General features: G+C 45.5%; 1 protein-coding gene across 1 annotated transcript in view; it reads left to right on the forward strand.

Annotated features, from left to right (window-relative positions):
* Nucleotides 1-5,055: 5,055 nt before the first annotated feature.
* Nucleotides 5,056-20,450, forward strand: part of LOC149438528 (proton-coupled zinc antiporter SLC30A2-like) — a 59,231-nt gene continuing 43,836 nt past the window's right edge. The window contains exon 1 of the mRNA XM_089659663.1: nucleotides 5,056-5,293. Coding sequence (XP_089515789.1) covers nucleotides 5,226-5,293 — 68 coding nt within the window. The 5' untranslated portion in view covers nucleotides 5,056-5,225. The remainder of the gene's footprint in view (nucleotides 5,294-20,450) is intronic.

The following is a 20,450-nucleotide window of genomic DNA, read 5'->3' on the forward strand; positions in this document are numbered from 1 at the left end:
TATAAACCAGAGGCTCTGAATGGACAGGTGGATAAATGGCTCTATATTTAGGATGTATCCGGTCTATAAACCAGAGGCTTTGGATGGACAGTTGGATAAATGGCTCTATATTTAGGATGTATCTGGTCTATAAACCAGAGGCTCTGAATGGACAGGTGGATAAATGGCTCTATATTTAGGATGTGTCCGGTCTATAAACCAGAGGCTCTGAATGGACAGGTGGATAAATGGCTCTATATTAGGATGTATCCGGTCTATAAACCAGAGGCTCTGAATGGACAGGTGGATAAATGGCTCTATATTTAGGATGTATCCGGTCTATAAACCAGAGGCTCTGAATGGACAGGTGGATAAATGGCTCTATATTTAGGATGTATCCGGTCTATAAACCAGAGGCTCTGGGTGTACAGTTGGATAAATGGCTCTATATTTAGGATGTATCCGGTCTATAAACCAGAGGCTCTGGGTGTACAGTTGGATAAATGGTTCTATATTTAGGATGTATCCGGTCTATAAACCAGAGGCTCTGAATGGACAGGTGGATAAATGGCTCTATATTTAGGATGTATCCGGTCTATAAACCAGAGGCTCTGGATGGACAGTTGGATAAATGGCTCTATATTTAGGATGTATCCGGTCTATAAACCAGAGGCTCTGGATGGACAGTTGGATAAATGGCTCTATATTTAGGATGTATCCGGTCTATAAACGAGGCTCTGGGTGTACAGTTGGATAAATGGCTCTATATTTAGGATGTGTCCGGTCTATAAACCAGAGGCTCTGGATGGACAGGTGGATAAATGGCTCTATATTTAGGATGTGTCCGGTCTATAAACCAGAGGCTCTGAATGGACAGGTGGATAAATGGCTCTATATTTAGGATGTATCCGGTCTATAAACCAGAGGCTCTGAATAGACAGGTGGATAAATGGCTCTATATTTAGGATGTATCCGGTCTATAAACTAGAGGCTCTGGATGGACGGTTGGATAAATGGCTCTATATTGAGGATGTATCCGGTCTATAAACCAGAGGCCCTGGATGGACAGTTGGATAAATGGCTCTATATCTAAGATATATCTTTATCTTTTTTTTAATTTTAAGACTCTGCTGCCAATCTCTCTGCAGGATATTGTTGACATCTCACTGACTGTTACCACCAAGTGACAAAAGTAGTCAGACCTGTGTGTGTGGAGATCTGGAGAGGAGGAATTCTTTGCAGTCTAACATCACTGTACTATAGGGAAACTGACCCGCAGTTAGCAATTCTATCACAAGATGGCGATCTGCATCATCCCAGCATTTCTAGCACTGGGATTATTATTACTAGCAGTAGTATTCTAATTTTGTAATTATTATTATTATACAGGATTTATATGGCGCCAACAGTTTGCGCAGCGCTTTACAAAATGAAGGCAGACATTACAGTTACAATACAATTTGGTACAAGAGGAAACAGAGGGCCCAGCCCCTTAGAGTTTACAATCTAGGAGGAAGGGTCGAGTGATACAAAAGGTAATAGCTGTGGGGGATGAGCTGATGGTGGAAATTAAAAAGCACTACTAGTTTACTACTTAGAAGCAGGATAGGCTTCTTTAAAGAGAACGGTTTTCAGGGATCATCTAAAGGTGGATAGATTAGGAGACAGCCGGAGAGATTGGGGTAGGGAGTTCCATAGGATGGGAGAAGCTCAGGAGAAGTCATGGAGGTGAGCATGGGAATGGTTAGTTTCCTGTATGTGTTACATGGTACAGGGTGTCTTTGAACTCTGGAAACATAGGCAAAATGCATATGGAGAAAAAAACATATAGTTAGTGATATTTTTTATGTGTCCAGACTTTAGGGACACCCTGTATAACTCTGCATTGTACAGAAGATACAACCGACACAATCACACTCTTAACATGTTCTCCCTGTGCCTGTGTGGGTTTCCTCCGGGTACTCCGGTTTCCTCCCACACTCCAAAGACATGCTGGTAGGATAATTGGCTCCTGTCTAAATTGTCCCTAGTATGTGTATGTATGAATGTGAGTTAGGGACCGTAGATTGTACGCCCCTTGAGGGTTAGGGACTGATGTGAATGTACAATATATATGTAAAGCACTGCGTAAATTGATGGCGCTATATAAGTACCTAAAATAAATAATAATAATATATATTTACTGTACATACAGTAATCAGTAATAATATAACATGAGGAGTAATATGAGTATTACATACAGAGATCAGTGATAATGAACAGTGATCAGTATAATATGACGTGATGACAGTGATCAGTTGTAATAAAACATGAGGAGTAACATGAGTATTACATACAGAGATCAGTGATAATGGACAGTGATCAGTTGTAATAAAACATGAGGAGTAACATGAGTATTACATACAGAGATCAGTGATAATGGACAGTGATCAGTAATAATATAACATGAGGAGTAACATGAGTATTACATACAGAGATCAGTGATAATGGACAGTGATCAGTAATAATATAACATGAGGAGTAACATGAGTATTACATACAGAGATCAGTGATAATGGACAGTGATCAGTATAATATGACGTGATGACAGTGATCAGTTGTAATAAAACATGAGGAGTAACATGAGTATTACATACAGAGATCAGTGATAATGGACAGTAATCAGTATAATATAACATGAGGAGTAACATGGTTATTAGATACAGAGATCAGTGATAATGGACAGTGATCAGTAATAATATAACATGAGGAGTAACATGAGTATTACATACAGAGATCAGTGATAATGGACAGTGATCAGTAATAATATAACATGAGGAGTAACATGAGTATTACATACAGAGATCAGTGATAATGGACAGTGATCACTATAATATAACATGAGGGGTAACATTAGTATTACATACAGAGATCAGTGATATTGGACAGTGATCAGTAATAATATAACATGAGGAGTAACATTAGTATTACATACAGAGATCAGTAATAATGGACAGTGATCAGTAATAATGTAACATGAGGGGTAACATTGGTATTACATAAAGAGATCATTAATAATGGATAGTGATCAGTATAATATAACATGAGGAAACACATTACTATTACATACAGTGATCAGTAATAATGGACAGTGATCAGTAATAATATAACATGAGGAGTAACATTACATAGAGAGATCAGTGATAATGGACAGTGATCAGTTTAATATGATGTGATGACAGTGATCAGTTGTAATAAAACATGAGGAGTAACATGAGTATTACATACAGTGATCATTATAATATAACATGAGGAGTAACATTAGTGTTACATACAGAGATCAGTGATAATGGACAGTGATCAGTAATAATATAACATGAGGGGTAACATGAGTATTACATACAGAGATCAGTGATAATGGACAGTGATCAGTAATAATATAACATGAGGGGTAACATGAGTATTACATACAGAGATCATTAATAATGGACAGTGATCAGTAATAATATAACATGAGGAGTAATATTAGTATTACATACAGAGATCAGTGATAATGGACAGTGATCAGTAATAATATAACATGAGGAGTAACATGAGTATTACATACAGAGATCAGTGATAATGGATAGTGATCAGTAATAATAAAACATGAGGAGTAACATGAGTATTACATACAGAGATCAGTGATAATGGATATTGATCAGTATAATATAACATGAGGAGTAACATGAGTATTACATACAGAGATCAGTGATAATGGACAGTGATCAGTAATAATATAACATGAGGGGTAACATGAGTATTACATACAGAGATCAGTGATAATGGACAGTGATCAGTAATAATATAACATGAGGAGTAACATGAGTATTACATACAGAGATCAGTGATAATGGACAGTGATCAGTAATAATATAACATGAGGAGTAACATGAGTATTACATACAGAGATCAGTGATAATGGACAGTGATCACTATAATATAACATGAGGGGTAACATTAGTATTACATACAGAGATCAGTGATAATGGACAGTGATCAGTAATAATATAACATGAGGAGTAACATGAGTATTACATACAGAGATCAGTGATAATGGACAGTGATCAGTAATAATATAACATGAGGAGTAACATGAGTATTACATGTAGAGATCAGTGATAATGACAATATACAGTAATGTGTTATATCCGATGATGAGAACACACTGTGATAATTTACAGAAACACAAAACAGAGTATATATCATATAACAGTAATATAATGTAGTAACAATCCAGGGTAATAATGGGTAATAATGGGTGATACAATTGTGTATGGAGCAATGATTGGGGAGTCATATAGACCGTATATAACAATGACAGTTGTCAGAAATAATCATTCTGTATAGAGGAAGGGGGTAATAATGACAATGTACAAAGAATAAGAACAATTAGTAAGTACGATGAATGATAATAATAATAATAATAATAAGAAGAAGCGGTAATTGGTGATGTAATAATTGTAATGCAAAGAGAATAATACTACACCATCCAAAATGTATAATGACGGGTAATATAAAAATCATAAGTATAGTATACCGTGATAGGTAATAATAATCTACTCTTAAAAGATAATAATTATACCTAATTATATCTAACAATTATAAAGTACAATGAATAATAATAACAATATGAATTCTAATACTAGTCACAACGATAGCAATAATAATAGCGTACCGTGCGGTAATTGGGGGATATCCAAAGTATAACGAATAGAGGATTGTAATCTATAATCTGTAATGATGGATAATAATAATAATAATAAATGTAATATACGATGACAGAGAATAATAATCACAGACATGTAACGGGAAATAATTATAAAGTGCAGAGGATAATATTCAGACAATTATAATGTAGAATGAGGAATGATAACAAGGTCCAGGGAGGGGTGATAATAATAATATATCAATGTGCAGAGAATAATAATGTAACAACGATAAAGTAGGATGATGATGAGGATGAATAATGAGGATGAGGATGAATAATGATGATATGTATGGGGTATTCGGAATTATGAGGCTGTCCCGGTCCAGGGGGTGCAGTGATGAGGTGTGAGGCTCCTGGTGTCTCCCGCCCCCCTCCTGTGTCTTCCTCTCCTCTCTGTGCCGATCACATCGCCGCGATGTCCCCTCCGCAGTGATCCCAACCAGCGATGTGATCTCCGCAGTCCGCGATCTCTCCTCCTCTGCAGATCTCACTGCGGGTGTCCCGACCACCCGACCTTATGGAGCCCGGGGAGACCCGCCGACTAGTGGAGCCCAACAGGACCCACACCCGACTGAAGATCCAGAGGTGAGCCCACACCCGACTACACCCCAAAACTGGACAATCCACACCCTTCATTAACACCCCTATACTGGGCACCCCACACCTTTCATTATGCCCCAATACTGGACACCCCACTCCTGAATATTGAACACCCCACTCCCTATATAGTGCTTAAATAGTGGACACCCTACATCCTTCTATACACTGGATTTTTGGACACCCGACACCTCAATATTGGACACCCCACTCCCTTTATACGACTTAAATACCGGACATCCTACATTCTCCTATACACCCGATTTCTGGACACCCGACACCTCAATCATGGACACCCCACTTCCTTTAAAACGCCTAAATATTGGGTACTCTACATCCTTCTATGCACCCCAATTCTGGACACCCGAAAACGTCCACACTGGACACCCCACAACCTTCATAAAGCCGAATACTGAACACCCCAAACCTTTTATTACACGGGAAACCTGAAAAGCCGACACCCTTCATTACACCTGAATCTTGGACACCCGACACCTCAGTACTGAACACCTCATTCCCTTCATTACACCCAAATACTGGACACCCGACAACCCTCCACATACCAGAATACTAAGCACCCACATATCTTGTACACCCGATTATTTTACACCCTATAACCATCCAGACATTCCGCAAACACCCGAATACTACACCCCACAGATATCCAAATATCCTTTACACCCGAATACTGATCTCTACACCCAACAATAACCCATTGCCACCCGGATCCGATACACACCACGCCAGTACTGCCACCCGATTACTGCACACTCCATCCAAATATACTGTACACCCGATTAATGCACACCCCATCCTAATATCCTGCACACCCGATTAATGCACACCCCATCCTAACATCTTGTACACACGATTACTACTCAGCCCTCAGTCTTGCAAACACCCAACAATCCCTCAATAACCTTAATAAAACACCCTCAACACCCGAATACTGATTATCACCCTACAATGCTCTAAACTAAAGTGCACGGCATGCCCCACTAACACCCGGATCCACACCCAGCCTTTGCCAGGTCTCAGCCATATGAAATACCTTCACCCGAATATAGTACACATCACCCGACTATTATCCATGACACCACTATCACCCCACACACCCCAAATGTACCCTCCAAAACACCACATTCACCCTATAATCCTCTTCCCTCACCCCACATATCCAATAGTCATCCCTCCATCCCCCCATATTTCTTCTCTATCATCCCCCCCCCCCCCACACACACACACACACACACAATATTCACTCCTTCATAACTCCTTACACCCACTATTAACACCCTCATCACCCCACACCCCATATTTCTCTGTTCATCTGCCCACACACCCTATATCCCCCCCTCCATTACCCAACACACCCCATATTCCTCCGCCATCACCTCAGACACCCCATACCCCTCCTTTATCATCTCACACACCCCATATCCCTCCTCCATCACCCCAGACACCCCATAACCCTCCTTTATCACCTCATACACCCCATATCCCTCCTTCATCACCGCACACACCCCATACCCCTCCTTTATCACCTCACACACCCCATATCCTTCCTCCATCACCCCAGACACCCCATACCCCTCCTTTATCACCTCATACACCCCATATCCCTCCTTCATCACATCAGACACCCTATATTTCTACTCCATCACTTCCTACACCCCATATCCCTCCCCCATCACCTCACATAACCCATTTTACACCTCCATAAACCCAGACACCCTATATTTCTCCTCCATCACCCCACACACCCCATATTCCCTCCTTCATCAGCCCACAGAAACTATATGCTCCTCCATCTCCCCACTTGTGCCAAATTGATTCTCCATTACCTTACATACCCAATATTCATCCTATATTACTACACACACCCTATAAAAACACCTTCATCACCCACCACTTCCTATATTCCACCCCAGTCCCCCCACATACACAAAATCCTCTTCCAATACCACACACACCCCAGATTCTTCTACCATCAGCCTGCACACCCTATTTTCCTCCTTCATCACCGCACACCCCAAATTTCTCCTCCATCTCCTCTCACACCCTATTTGCCTGCTCTATCATCCCGTGTATGCTAAAATCCTCCTTCAACACCCCCCCCCCCCACACACACCAGATTCTTCCTCCATTACCCCACATACACCCATGCTCCTCCTCCATCACCTCATATTCCCCCTCCCCCACATCCCTAAGTTCCTCTATCACCCTACACAACCTATATTCTCCTTCCAATTTCCTCCACACCCCCAAGTTCCTACTTTATCATCCCACACACTCTGTATTCCACCTCCATCACCCCACACACCCAATATTCCTCTCTATCATCCAACACAGCCAATAATTTTCCTCCATCAGCCCACACACCCCTTTTTCCTCTTCCATCACCCTGAACACCCCATATTCCTTCTCTGTCACCCTATACAGCAAACATTTACCCCTCCATCACCCCACAAACCCTATACGGTCCTGCTTCACCCAACACACCCCATTTCTCTGCTCCATCATTACACAATCCCTAAATTCCTCTTCCATCACCCCAAACACCATTATCCCACTCCACTACCCCCACACCCCTATGTTCCTCCTTCATCATACTGCACACACCATTTTCCTCCTCCATCACCCCACACACCCAAAATTCCACCGCAATCACTCCACAAACCCCATATTTCTCTTCCATCACCACACAAACATCCCATATCCCTCCACTACCAGCCCACACACCCCTTTTTCCACCTCCATTAACCCACACACCTCATATTCCCACTCCATTTCCTCCCACACCCCCAAGTTTCTCCTCCATCATCCCACACCATATTCTTCCTGCATCACCTCATATGGCCCATATCTCTCCCCTTCCATCACCCACACACCCTATATTCCTTCCTCCATCATCCCGCACACCCCAGATCCTTCCTGCATCACCTCACATGGTCCATATTCTCCCCTTCCATTCCCACACACCCCATATTCCTTCCTCCATCACCTACACACTTCATATTCCTCCCTCCATCACCCCACACACCCCATATTCCTCCCTTGTTCAGCCCACACACCACACATTCCTCCCTCCATTACCCCACACACACTGTACTCCTCCTCTATCACCCTTCACGCATCATGTTTGTTCTTAATCACGTCACATAAATTCATCCTTCATTGCCCCACAAACCCAATATTCACCACACATACCCTATAATAGCACCTTTATCAATCCACACACCTCATCTTCCTCTTCCATCACCTCACACCCCATTTTCCTGCTCCATCATTGCACAAACCTCAAATCCTTCCTTGATTACCCAGCATACTCATTATTCTGGTAGCACAGATATGGTTCTAGAGAGGAGACATGGTTTTGATAGTACACCTCTGCTTCTGGAGTGGAGACATAGTTCTGGTAGTACAGATTTGGTTCTGGTAGTAGAGCTCTATTACTAGGCAGGAGATTTGGTTCTGACAGCACAGCTATGGTTCTGGAGAGAAGATGTGTTTTGGTAGCACAGATATGGTTCTAGAGAGGAGACATGGTTCTTGTAGTACATCTCTGGTTCTGGAGTGGAGACATGGGTCTGGTAACACAGATCTGGTCCCGGAAAAGAGACATGGCTATGGTAGTACACCTCTGGTTCTGGAATGAAGACATGGTGCTGGTAGTACAGATCTGGTTGTAGAGAGGAGATATGGTTCTGGCAATACAGATCTGGTTCTAGGGAAGAGACATGAGTTTGGTAGTAGAGCTCTGTTACTAGGGAGGAGACATGGTTCTGTTGGTACAGATATGGTTGTGGAATGGAGACATGGTTCTGGTAGTACAGATCTGGTTCTAGAGAGGTGACATGTTTCTGGTAATACAGATCTGGTCTGGAGAAGAGAAGTGGGTTTGGTAGTAGAGCTCTGTTACTGGGGAGGAGGCATGGTTCTGGTAGTACAGATCTGGTTCTGGAACGGAGACATGGTGCTGGTAGTACAGATCTTGTCCTGCAAAGGAGACATGGGTCTGGTAGTATAGATCTAGTTCTGGAGAAGAGACATGGTTCTGGTAGTACAGATCTGGTTCTAGAGAGGAGACATGGTTCTGGTAGTACAGATCTGGTTCTGGAATGGAGACATGGTGCTGGTAGTACAGATCTTGTCCTGCAAAGGAGACATGGGTCTGGTAGTATAGATCTAGTTCTGGAGAAGAGACATGGTTCTGGTAGTACAGATCTGGTTCTAGAGAGGAGACATGGTTCTGGTAGTACAGATCTGGTTCTGGAATGGAGACATGGTGCTGGTAGTACAGATCTTGTCCTGCAAAGGAGACATGGGTCTGGTAGTACAGATCTGGTTCTGGAGAAGAGACATGGTTCTGGTAGTACAGATCTGGTTCTAGAGAGGAGACATGGTTCTGGTAGTACAGATCTGGTTCTGGAATGGAGACATGGTGCTGGCAGTACAGATCTTGTCCTGCAAAGGAGACATGGGTCTGGTAGTACAGATCTAGTTCTGGAGAAGAGGCATGGTTCTGGTAGTACAGATCTGGTTCTAGAGAGGAGACATGGTGCTGGTAGCACAGATCTGGTCCTGCAAAGGAGACATGGGTCTGGTAGTACAGCTCAGGTTCTGGAGAGGTGACAAACTTCTGGTAATCTCAGAAGATATGGTTCTGGTAGTACACATGTGGTTCTGGAAAGGAGACGTGGTTCTAGTAGCATGTATCTGGTAGTGCAGCTCTAGTTTTGGAGAGGAAACACGGTTCTGGTTGTACATCTCTGGTTCTGGAGAGCAGACATGGTTCTGGTAGTACACATCTGGTTCTGGAAGTACATCTTTGATTCTGGAGAGGATACATGGTTTTAGAAGTACTTGTCTGGTTGTGGAAAGGAGAGCAGGGGCATGGCTGGATTTACATCTCAGGAGCCTATAGACAGAGAATCTTAAAGCGCCCCCCCCAATAAAGACAGTAAGACCGACTTTTTTTTTCTTGATAAAATATTTTATAATATTTATATTGTATAAAAAGGTATGCTGTGGACTTTGATGTAAAGGGGAACTCTCTCTCTCCCAGTCAGATGGGCACCCCACTAGGCAGGGTACCTGTAGGCACATACCTACATTGCTTATTGAGAAATCCAACCCTGAGAGTCTGGTAGTACAGCTCTGGTTCTTGAAAGGAGACAAAGTTCTGGTAGTTCAACTCTAGTTCCGAGGAAAAGACATGGTTCTTGTGGTAGAGCTTTGTTTCTGGCAATGAGACATGATTCCTGTAGAACAGTTCAGGTTCTAGATAGGAGACATGATTCCTGTAGAACGGTTCGGGTTCTGGAGAGGAGACATGATTCCTGAAGTACGGTTCAGGTTCTGGAGAGGAGACATGATTCCTGTAGAACGGTTCGGGTTCTGGATAGGAGATGTGATTCCTGTAGAACGGTTCAGGTTCTGGAGAGGAGACGTGATTCCAGTAGAACAGTTCAGGTTCTAGAGAGGAGACGTGATTCCTGTAGAACGGTTCGGGTTCTGGAGAGGAGACGTGATTCCTGTAGAACGGTTCGGGTTCTGGAGAGGAGACGTGATTCCTGTAGAACGGTTTGGGTTCTGGAGAGGAGATGTGATTCCTGTAGAACGGTTCAGGTTCTGGAGAGGAGACGTGATTTCTGTAGAACGGTTCGGGTTCTAGAGAGGAGACGTGATTCCTGTAGAACGGTTCGGGTTCTGGAGAGGAGACGTGATTCCTGTAGAACGGTTCGGGTTCTTGTAGTGAAGCTTTGGTTCTGGCAAGGAGACACGTTTCTTTTAGAACAGTTCTGCAGGGGAAACATGGTTCAGGTAGTACAGTTCTAGTTTTGAAGAGGAGACATGGGTCTAGTAAAATAGCTCTGGTTCTGGAGAGGAGACATTGGTCTAGTTCTGGAGAGGAGACAGGGTTCTGATAGTACATCTCTGGTTCTGGAAAGGAGACATGGGTCTTGTAGTACAGCTCTGGTCCTGGAGAGGAGACATGGGTCTGGTAGTAAAGCTCTAGGTCTGGGGAAGAGATATGGTTCTGGTTGTATATCTCTGGTTCTGGAAAAGAGACATGGTTCTGGTAGTATAGCCCTAGTTCTGGAGAGGAGACATGGTTCTGGTAGTACAGCTTTAGTTCTGGGGAGGAGACATGGTTCTGGTAGTACATCTCTGGTTCTAGAAATGAGACATGGGTCTAGTAGTACAGCCCTAGTGCTGGGGAGGAGATATGGTTCTGGTAGTACATCTCTGGTTCTATAAATGAGATATGGGTCTAGTAGTACAGCCCTAGTGCTGGGGAGGAGACATAGTTATGGTAGTACATCTCTGGTTCTGGAAAAGAGATATGGGTTTTGTAGCAGAGCTTTGGTTCTGGCAAGGAGACACAATTCATATAAAAAAAAGTTCTGCAGGGGAGACATGGTTCAGGTAGTACAGTTCTAGTTTTGGAGAGGAGACATGGTTATGACAGTACAGATCTGGTTCTGGAGAGCAGATATGGTTCTGGCAATACAGCCCCGGAGAGGAGTCAAGGGTCTGATAAAACAACTCTGGCTCTGGAGAGGGAACATGGGTCTGATAGTAGAGCTCTAGTACTGCAGAGGAGACATAGTTTGAGTAGCACAGATCTGGTTCTGGAGAGCAGACAAGGGTCTGGTAAAATAGCTCTGGTTCTGGAGAGGAGACATGGGTCTGTTAGTACAGCCCTAGTTCTAGAAAAAAGACATAGTTCTAGTAGTACATCTCTGGTTCTGGAAAGGAGATATGGGTCTGGTAGTACAGCTCTGGTCCTGGAGAGGAGACATGGGTCTGGTAGTACAGCTCCAGTTTTGGGGAGGAGATATGGTCCTGGAAGTACATCTCTGGTCCTGGAAATGAGACATTGGTCTGGTAGTTCAGCCCTAGTTCTGGAGAGGAGATATGGTTCTGGTAGTACATCTCTGGTTTTGGAATTGAGACATTGGTCTGGTAGTACAGCCCTAGTTCTGGAGAGGAGACAAAGTTCTGGTAGTAAAGCTCTAGTTCTGGGGAGGAGATATGGTTCTGGCTGTATATCTCTGGTTCTGGAAATGAGACATTGGTCTGGTAGTACAGCCCTAGTTCTGGAGAGGAGACATGGTTCTGGTAGTACAGTTCTAGTTTTGGAAAGGAGACATGGTTCTGGCAGTACAGATCTGGCTCTGGGGAGCAGATATGGTTCTGGCAATACAGCCCTTGTTCTGAAGAGGAGTCAAGGGTTTGGGAAAACAGCTCTGGCTCTGGAGAGAAGACAGTAGAGCTCTAGTACTGCAGAGAAGACATGGTTTGTGTATTACAGATCTGGTTCTGGAGAACAGAAATGATTCTGGTAGTACAGCATTGGTTCTGGAGAGGAGACAAGGGTCTGGTAAAATCGCTATGATTCTGGAGAGGAGATATGGGTCTGGTAGTAAAGCTCTAGTTCTGGAAGGGAGACATGGTTCTTGTAGTACAGCTCTAGTTCTGGGGTGGAGATATGGTTCTGGAAGTACATCTCTGGTTCTGGAAATGAGACATTGGTCTGGTAGTACAGCCCTAGTTCTAGAGAGGAGACATGGTTCTGGCAGTACACCTCTGGTCTTGGAGAAGAGACATAAGTCTGGTAGTGCAGCCCTACTTCTGGAAAGTAGACATAATTATGGCAGTACATCTCTGGTTCTAGAAAGGAGGTATGGGTCTAGTAGTTCAGCTCTGGTCCTAAAGAGGAGACATGGTTCTTGTATTACATCTCTGGTTCTGGAGTGGAGACGTGGCTATGATAATACAGCTCTGGTCCTGAAGAGGAGACATGGGTCTGGTAGTACAGCTCTAGTTCTGTGGAGGAGATTTGGTTCTGGTAGCACATTTGTGGTTCTGGTAATACAGACCAGGTTCTGGAGAAGAGATGCGGCTATGGTAGTACAGCTCTGGTCCTGAAGAGGAGACATGGGTCTGGTAGTACAGCTCTAGTTCTGTGGAGGAGATTTGGTTCTGGTAGCACATTTGTGGTTCTGGAATGAGATATGGGACTGGTAGTACAGCTCAAGTTCTGGAGAGGAGGCATGGTTTTGATAGTACAACTCTGGTTCTAAAAAAAGGAGACATGGGTCTGGTAGTACAGTTCTGGTTCTGAAGAGGAGACAAAGTTATGTTAGTAAAGCTCTTGTTCTGAAGAGGAGACATGGCTCTTGTAGTAGAGCTTTGTTCTGGCAAAGAGACATGCTTTTTCTAGAATGGTTCTGGTTCTGCACGGAACATGGTTCAGGTAATGCAATTCTAGTTCTAGAAAGAAGACATAATTTTTGCTATACACCTCTGGTTCTGAAGAGGAAACAAGGTTCTGGTTGTACAGATTTGGTTCTGGGGAGGAGACATAGCTCTGGTAGTACAGCTCTGGGTCTGGAGAGAAGACATATCTCTGGTAGTACAGATCTGGTCCTGGAGAGGAGACATGGTTCTGGTAGTACAGCTCTGGTTCTGGAGAGAAGACATAGCTCTGGTAGTACAGCTCTGGTTCTGGAGAGAAGACATAGCTCTGGTAGTACAGCTCTGGTTCTGGAGACAAGACATAGCTCTGGTAGTACAGCTCTGGTTCTGGAGAGGAGACATAGCTCTGGTAGTACAGCTCTGGTTCTGGAGAGGAGACATGGTCCTGGTAGTACAGATCTGGTCCTGGAGAGGAGACATAGCTCTGGTAGTACAGCTCTGGTTCTGGAGAGAAGACATATCTCTGGTAGTACAGATCTGGTCCTGGAGAAGAGACAAGGTTGCGATAGAACCTTTCTTCTTGCACCCTTAATACAGCATTCTTTTACCTGTGTAGTGCTACCCCGCAGGAGCCGCTGAGTATTGATTGGGTCCCCCTAAGCTCTGAACTGCCAGGCAACACACATTTTTCCACATCTTCACACACGGAGTCAGTAAACAGTCCTTGAGCTAGTTTGTTGTTGTTTTTATTGGGGAGTTAACAACTTGGATGGGGTCTAGAGATAAATGGGATACCCAAGGAACTGTACACTTGAGGGCAAACTTTCTAGCAACCTGTACACTGTCCAAAAATGTGGATCTGAAAAACAGCACTGTCTCTTTAAGAAGTACTGAAGTCCCTTTGATGTACCTCCTCAGACCCCAGATGAATCCTTCCTCTTTACCCAGCTGCACTGAGGGTATCCCTGGGCAAGGGATTCCAAGATTTGCCAATTAAGCAGTCCCGGATGAGAACTAGTTGGGTCTTGGACCTGACCACCCTCTTTCTTTATCTGGCTCAGGGGGTGTAGTAGTACTCACATTGTCCTGCTCTGTTAGCTTGGTGGTTTGCAGCTGCTTTTCAGGCCTTACATTGAGTTGGGTCCTTCCCTGCTGTCAGGATTGTCCTCACTAGGAGACTGTCCAGCAACCATCCCGTAGGTAGGCCCCCCTCCCTGGGGCCCCCTCCCAGGCTCCACTCTCCAGCACCTTCCTTCAGTCCATTTTTCACCCGACTCCCCTTTCTGCACAGGCTCTGACACATTTAAGGGTTGCACTGGCCACCATGCCTGGAGATTGGCCACGTTCCCTTAACCCCTTTGCGCCGGCCGCACACAAATGTGCGGCCTCCTGGCGTCTGGGCCTTTGCGCGCTCCCAGCACACATGTGTGGTACTCACGGAAAGGTCCCGGTCCGTTCTTTCGATCGGGACCTTTCCCGATCATGTGACCGCCGTGATGACGCGTCACGGCGGTCACATGATTCCTAAACCACGCCCCACCCACCCCGCCTCCCGGCGTCTGAAACTCTTAAAGGGTCGGGAGGCGCCGGCGGGAAGGGGTTAAACATGAAAATCCGGGCCTCCTCCCTTCCTCTTCCAGAAAGTGACAGAAGTTTCAGGAAGGGTGGAAGGGCTCTAGGAGCTCTGGCCTGTGGAGCCTCAAAGTCTGTCCTGAGGCAAATTCACTACCTCACTCCCAGACTGACTCATCCCAAGCTTCTAACAAGCCTCTAAAAAAAATAACAAATCCTATTTACCAAGAGGGTAAGTAAAGGTGTTAGTAAAGGTAAAATGATGAAATATTGAAATATTGTTTTGGAATTGTAGCACATACACTATTTTGCCAAAAGTATTGGTCGGCATGCCTTTCCACGCACATGAACTTTAATGGCCTCCCAGTCTTAGTCCGTAGGGTTCAATATTGAGTTGGCCCCGCCCTTTGCAGCTATAACAGCTTCAACTCTTCTGGGAAGGCCGTCCACAAGGTTTAGGAGGGTGTCTATGGGAAGGTTGGACCATTCTTCCAGAAGCACATTTGTCAGGTCAGGCACTGATGTCGGGGGAGGAGGCCTGGCTCACAGTCTCCGCTCTGATTCATCCCAAAGGTGTTCTATGGGGTTGAGGTCAGGACTCTGTGCAGGCCAGTCAAGTTCCTCCACCCCAAACTGGCTCCTCCATGTCTTTATGGACCTTGCTTTGTGCAGTGGTGTGCAGTCATGTTGGAACAGGAAGGGGCCATCCCCAAACTCTTCCCACAAAGTTGGGAGCATGAAATTGTCCAAAATGTCCTGGTATGCTGATGCCTTAAGAGTTCCCTTCACTGGAACTAGGGGGCCAAGCTCAACCCCTGAACAACAACCCCACACCATAATCCCCCCTCCACCAACCTTTACACTTGGCACAATGCAGTCAGGCAAGTACCATTCTCCTGGCAACCACCAAACCCAGACACGTCCATCGGATTGCCACACAGAGAAGCGTGATTGGTCACTCCAGAGAACACGTCTCCACTGCTCTAGAGTCCACTGGCGGTGTGCTTTACACCACGGCATCCGACGCTTTGCATTGCACTTGGTGATGTAAGGCTTGGATGCAGCTGCTCGGCCATGGAAACCCATTCCATGAAGCTCTCTACGCACTGTTGTTGTGCTCATCTGAAGGCCACACCAAGTTTGGAGGTCTTTAGCTATTGACTTTGCAGACAGTTGGTGACTTCTGCGCACTGTGCGCTTCAGCATGCGCTGACCCCGCTCTGTCATGTGACGTGGCCTACCACTTGGTGGCTGAGTTGCTGTTGTTCCCAGTTTCCTCCCCTTTGTTATAATCCCACTAACAGTTGAGCGTGGAATATTTAGTAGCCAGGAAATGTCACGGATGGACTTATTGCCCAGGTGACAACCTATCACGGGACCACGCTTGGAGTCACTGAGCTCCTGAGAGCGACCCATTCTTTCACCAATGTTTGTAGAAGCAGTCTACGTGCCTAGGGGCTTGATTGTATACACCTGTGTCCATGGAGGGGATTGGAACACCTGAATCACATGATTTGGAGGGTGGGCCCAACACGTTTGGCAATATAGTGTATGTTTTTTTTCCACAATAGTGTGGCGGAAGGACTGGGCTGGGGGGCAGAGTGGCATTTACCCCCTGGGGCAGTACTAATAGAAGATGTTGGACTGGTGGTCATGAGTGGAGATACCCTTGCTTGGATTGGCATGGATGGGCATTATCTATCTATCATGCCTTTAATCCCAGCATCTAGCAATTTTCCTACACTCACTTCTCTTGTGACTCCAGGATATCATGTGACCAAATGCCAAGAGCTGGAAAGGAATGTAATATTGTGAGACATAAAGGTGTGACACCAATAGGTCACGTCCTTTAAGAACCCACCAATCACTACAGCACCATGTGCATAGTACACTTTCATTAGCTTACAGAAATCTGTACCTACCAAGAAATGACCACATAGTTATAGTTGCCCCCCCCCCCCCCAAGCCTCCCCTGACGGGAGTGCCATTGTGCCACCAGAGTGTATAGTAAGAAGATGACATTGGTTCAGCTCTATCCAGTATGGATTAGTGACATTTTCCTTTTGCAAACTACATTTAAAGCCAACAAGGAAGGCAAAATCAGGAGGCTTTAGGTGGCTTTTAAAGGTGTTATAGGCTTTAAGTGGCTTATGAGTATTGCTAAGGTTCCACCCAACTGCCCTGGACCTTCTCTTGTAGCAGAAAGCCCCTCATTAACTAGAAAACATGACATTGCATACTAAGGAGCAGAGGAACCCAAACACTAACTCCAATCCTAATGGTGACCCTTGCCCTAGTTGTGTGTGTGTCTATGGGGGGGGGGGGGGGGGGGGTTTGCCATTAAAGTCGTTTTTCACATTTACATTCCTAAGCACTTAACCTGTTCACACCTAGAACCAACAGACACCAGTGTTCCACTCTTGCCATGAAGGCTCACACCACAGAAAACAACCACTAATGAAAGGCCTTGCTCTTGTGACTACCCAGACCAGGTCCCTAGGTCAGCCCTGTGGTGGGTTCCCATTTAGGTATCCCACGGTGAGGTGAGGGACATATAGCCGCACATATCCCCCCACTCAACAGTGTCTCCATTTCCTGCCACAGTCACCTGCTTACTCCTCAGACTGGCCTCCATCACTCGAGATTTTGTCCCAACCTCGAAGGTTAGGGCTCCGTTCACACTAATGCAACTTGTTATCATGGCCGGATCTAGGGGGGTGCTGGGGTGGGCTATGGCCCCCAGATTTTACTTGTGCCCCCCTCCAAAGCCAACCCTAACCTGGCACTATACTGCCCCAACCTGCCACTATACTGCCCTAACCTGCCACTATACTGCCACTATACTACCCTAACCTACCATTATACTGCCACTATACTACCCTAACCTGCCACTATACTGCCCCAACCTGCCACTATACTGCCACTATATTGCCCTAACCTGCCACTATACTACCCTAACCTGCCACTATACTGCACCAACCTGGCACTATACTGCCACTATACTACCCTAACCTGCCACTATACTACCCTAACCTGCCACTATACTGCCACTATATTGCCCTAACCTGCCACTATGCTACCCTAACCTGCCACTATACTATCCTAACCTACCACTATACTGCCACTATACTACCCTAACCTACCACTATACTGCCTCAACCTGCCACTATACTGCCACTATACTACCCTAACCTGTCACTATACTACCACTATACTACCCTGACCTGCCACTATACTGCCACTATACTACCCTGACCTGCCACTATACTGCCCTAACCTGCCACTATACTGCCCTAACCTGCCACTATACTGCCACTATACTACCCTAACCTGCCACTGTACTGCCCTAACCTGCTACTATACTGCCACTATACTACCATAACCTGCCACTATACTACCCTAACCTGCCACTATACTACCATAACCTGCCACTATACTACCCTAACCTGCCACTATACTGCCCTAACCTGCCACTATACTGTCACTATACTACCCTAATCTGCCACTATACTGGCCTAACCTGCCACTATACTGCCACTATAATAGCCTAACCTGCCACTATACTGCCACTATACTGCCCTAACCTGCCACTATACTACCCTAACCTGCCACTATACTACCCTAACCTGCCACTATACTGCCCTAACCTGCCACTATACTACCATAACCTGCCACTATACTGCCCTAACCTGCCACTATACTGCCACTATACTACCCTAACCTGCCTCTATACTGCCACTATACTGCCCTAACCTACCACTATACTGCCACTATACTACCCTAACCTGCCACTATACTGCCCTACCCTGCCACTATACTGCCACTATACTACCCTAACCTGCCATTATACTGCCCTAACCTACCACTATACTGCCACTATACTACTCTAACCTGCCACTATACTACCCTAACCTGCCCTATACTGCCCTAACCTGCCACTATACTGCCACTATACTGCCCTAACCTGCCACTATACTGCCACTATACTGCCCTAACCTGCCACTATACTGCCACTATACTACCCTAACCTGCCACTATACTGCCACTATACTACCCCAACCTGCCACTATACTGCCCTAACCTGCCACCAAAATGCCACTATACTGCCCTAACCTGCCACTATACTGCCCTAACCTGCCACTATACTGCCACTATACTACCCTAACCTGCCACTATACTGCCCTAACCTACCACTATACTGCCACTATACTACCCTAACCTGCCACTATACTGCCACTATACTACCCTAACCTTCCACTATACTGCCCTAAATTGACTCAGTACCACCCTAATCTGATACTTTACCACCCTACTTTGACATTATGCTGTCCTAGCCTGACACTACTGTCCTTGACCGACACTATACTGATTTCAGTTATGTATTGTGTGCGGAGGAGGAGCTCTGTTACCTGTGCCCAGGTTGTGTGCAGTGCAGGGATGGGAGAAGGAGCTGTGCCTCTATCCTCTGCCCTGCCAGCAGTGACCTCTATCCTCTGCCCTGCCAGCAGTGACCTCTGTCCTCTGCCCTGCCAGCAGTGACCTCTGTCCTCTACCCGCCAGCAGTGACCTCTGTCCTCTGCACTGCCACCAGTGACCCCTGTCCTCTGCCCCGCCAGCGGTGACCTCTGTCCTCTGCCCTGCCAGCAGTGACCTCTGTCCTCTGCCCTGCCAGCAGTGACCTCTGTCCTCTGCACTGCCACCAGTGACCCCTGTCCTCTGCCCCACCAGCAGTAACCTCTGTCCTCTGCCCTTCCAGCAGTGACCTCTGTCCTTTGCACTGCCACCAGTGACCTCTGTCCTCTGCCCTTCCAGCAGTAACCTCTGTCCTCTGCACTGCCACCAGTGACCCCTACCCTCTGCCCCACCAGCAGTGACCCCTGTCCTCTGCCCTGCTGACCTCTCATCCTCTGCCCCCCTGACATTTTTTACTGCACCCCCACACCGGATAGGCTAGATCTGGCCCTGCCTGCCATGCAACCTTTGACACATAAAATCGCATTAAAAAGTTGCATCCCATTATTTTCAATGGCATCAGTTCCAATATATGCGATTTAAAGTCAGAGCGACTTTGAGAAAGTTCCTGCACTACTTTGATGCAACTTTCTTGTGACTTGAGTGCCAGAGAGTCACATAAAAGTCACAGTCGAAACTGCATGACTTTGGAGTCACACTAGTGTGAATGGGGGCCTAAAATGTGCCTACTTGCAGATGTACTTCAACCACAAGGGTTCACCTGGTACAACTGTCCTATAGAAGCTCAAGGCTGCTTAACCTGGAAGGTAAACTGGCTTTAACTCCCAACAGAGGGTTCCTCAGATGCACCAAGGTTTCTTGGTGACCACTTCTTAGCTTGATTGAAGTTCCT

The sequence above is a fragment of the Staurois parvus genome, unplaced genomic scaffold, assembly GCF_062004578.1.
Source record: "Staurois parvus isolate SC_StPar_1 unplaced genomic scaffold, SC_StPar_1.0 ptg001181l, whole genome shotgun sequence".
Classification (NCBI taxonomy): Eukaryota; Metazoa; Chordata; class Amphibia; order Anura; family Ranidae; genus Staurois; species Staurois parvus.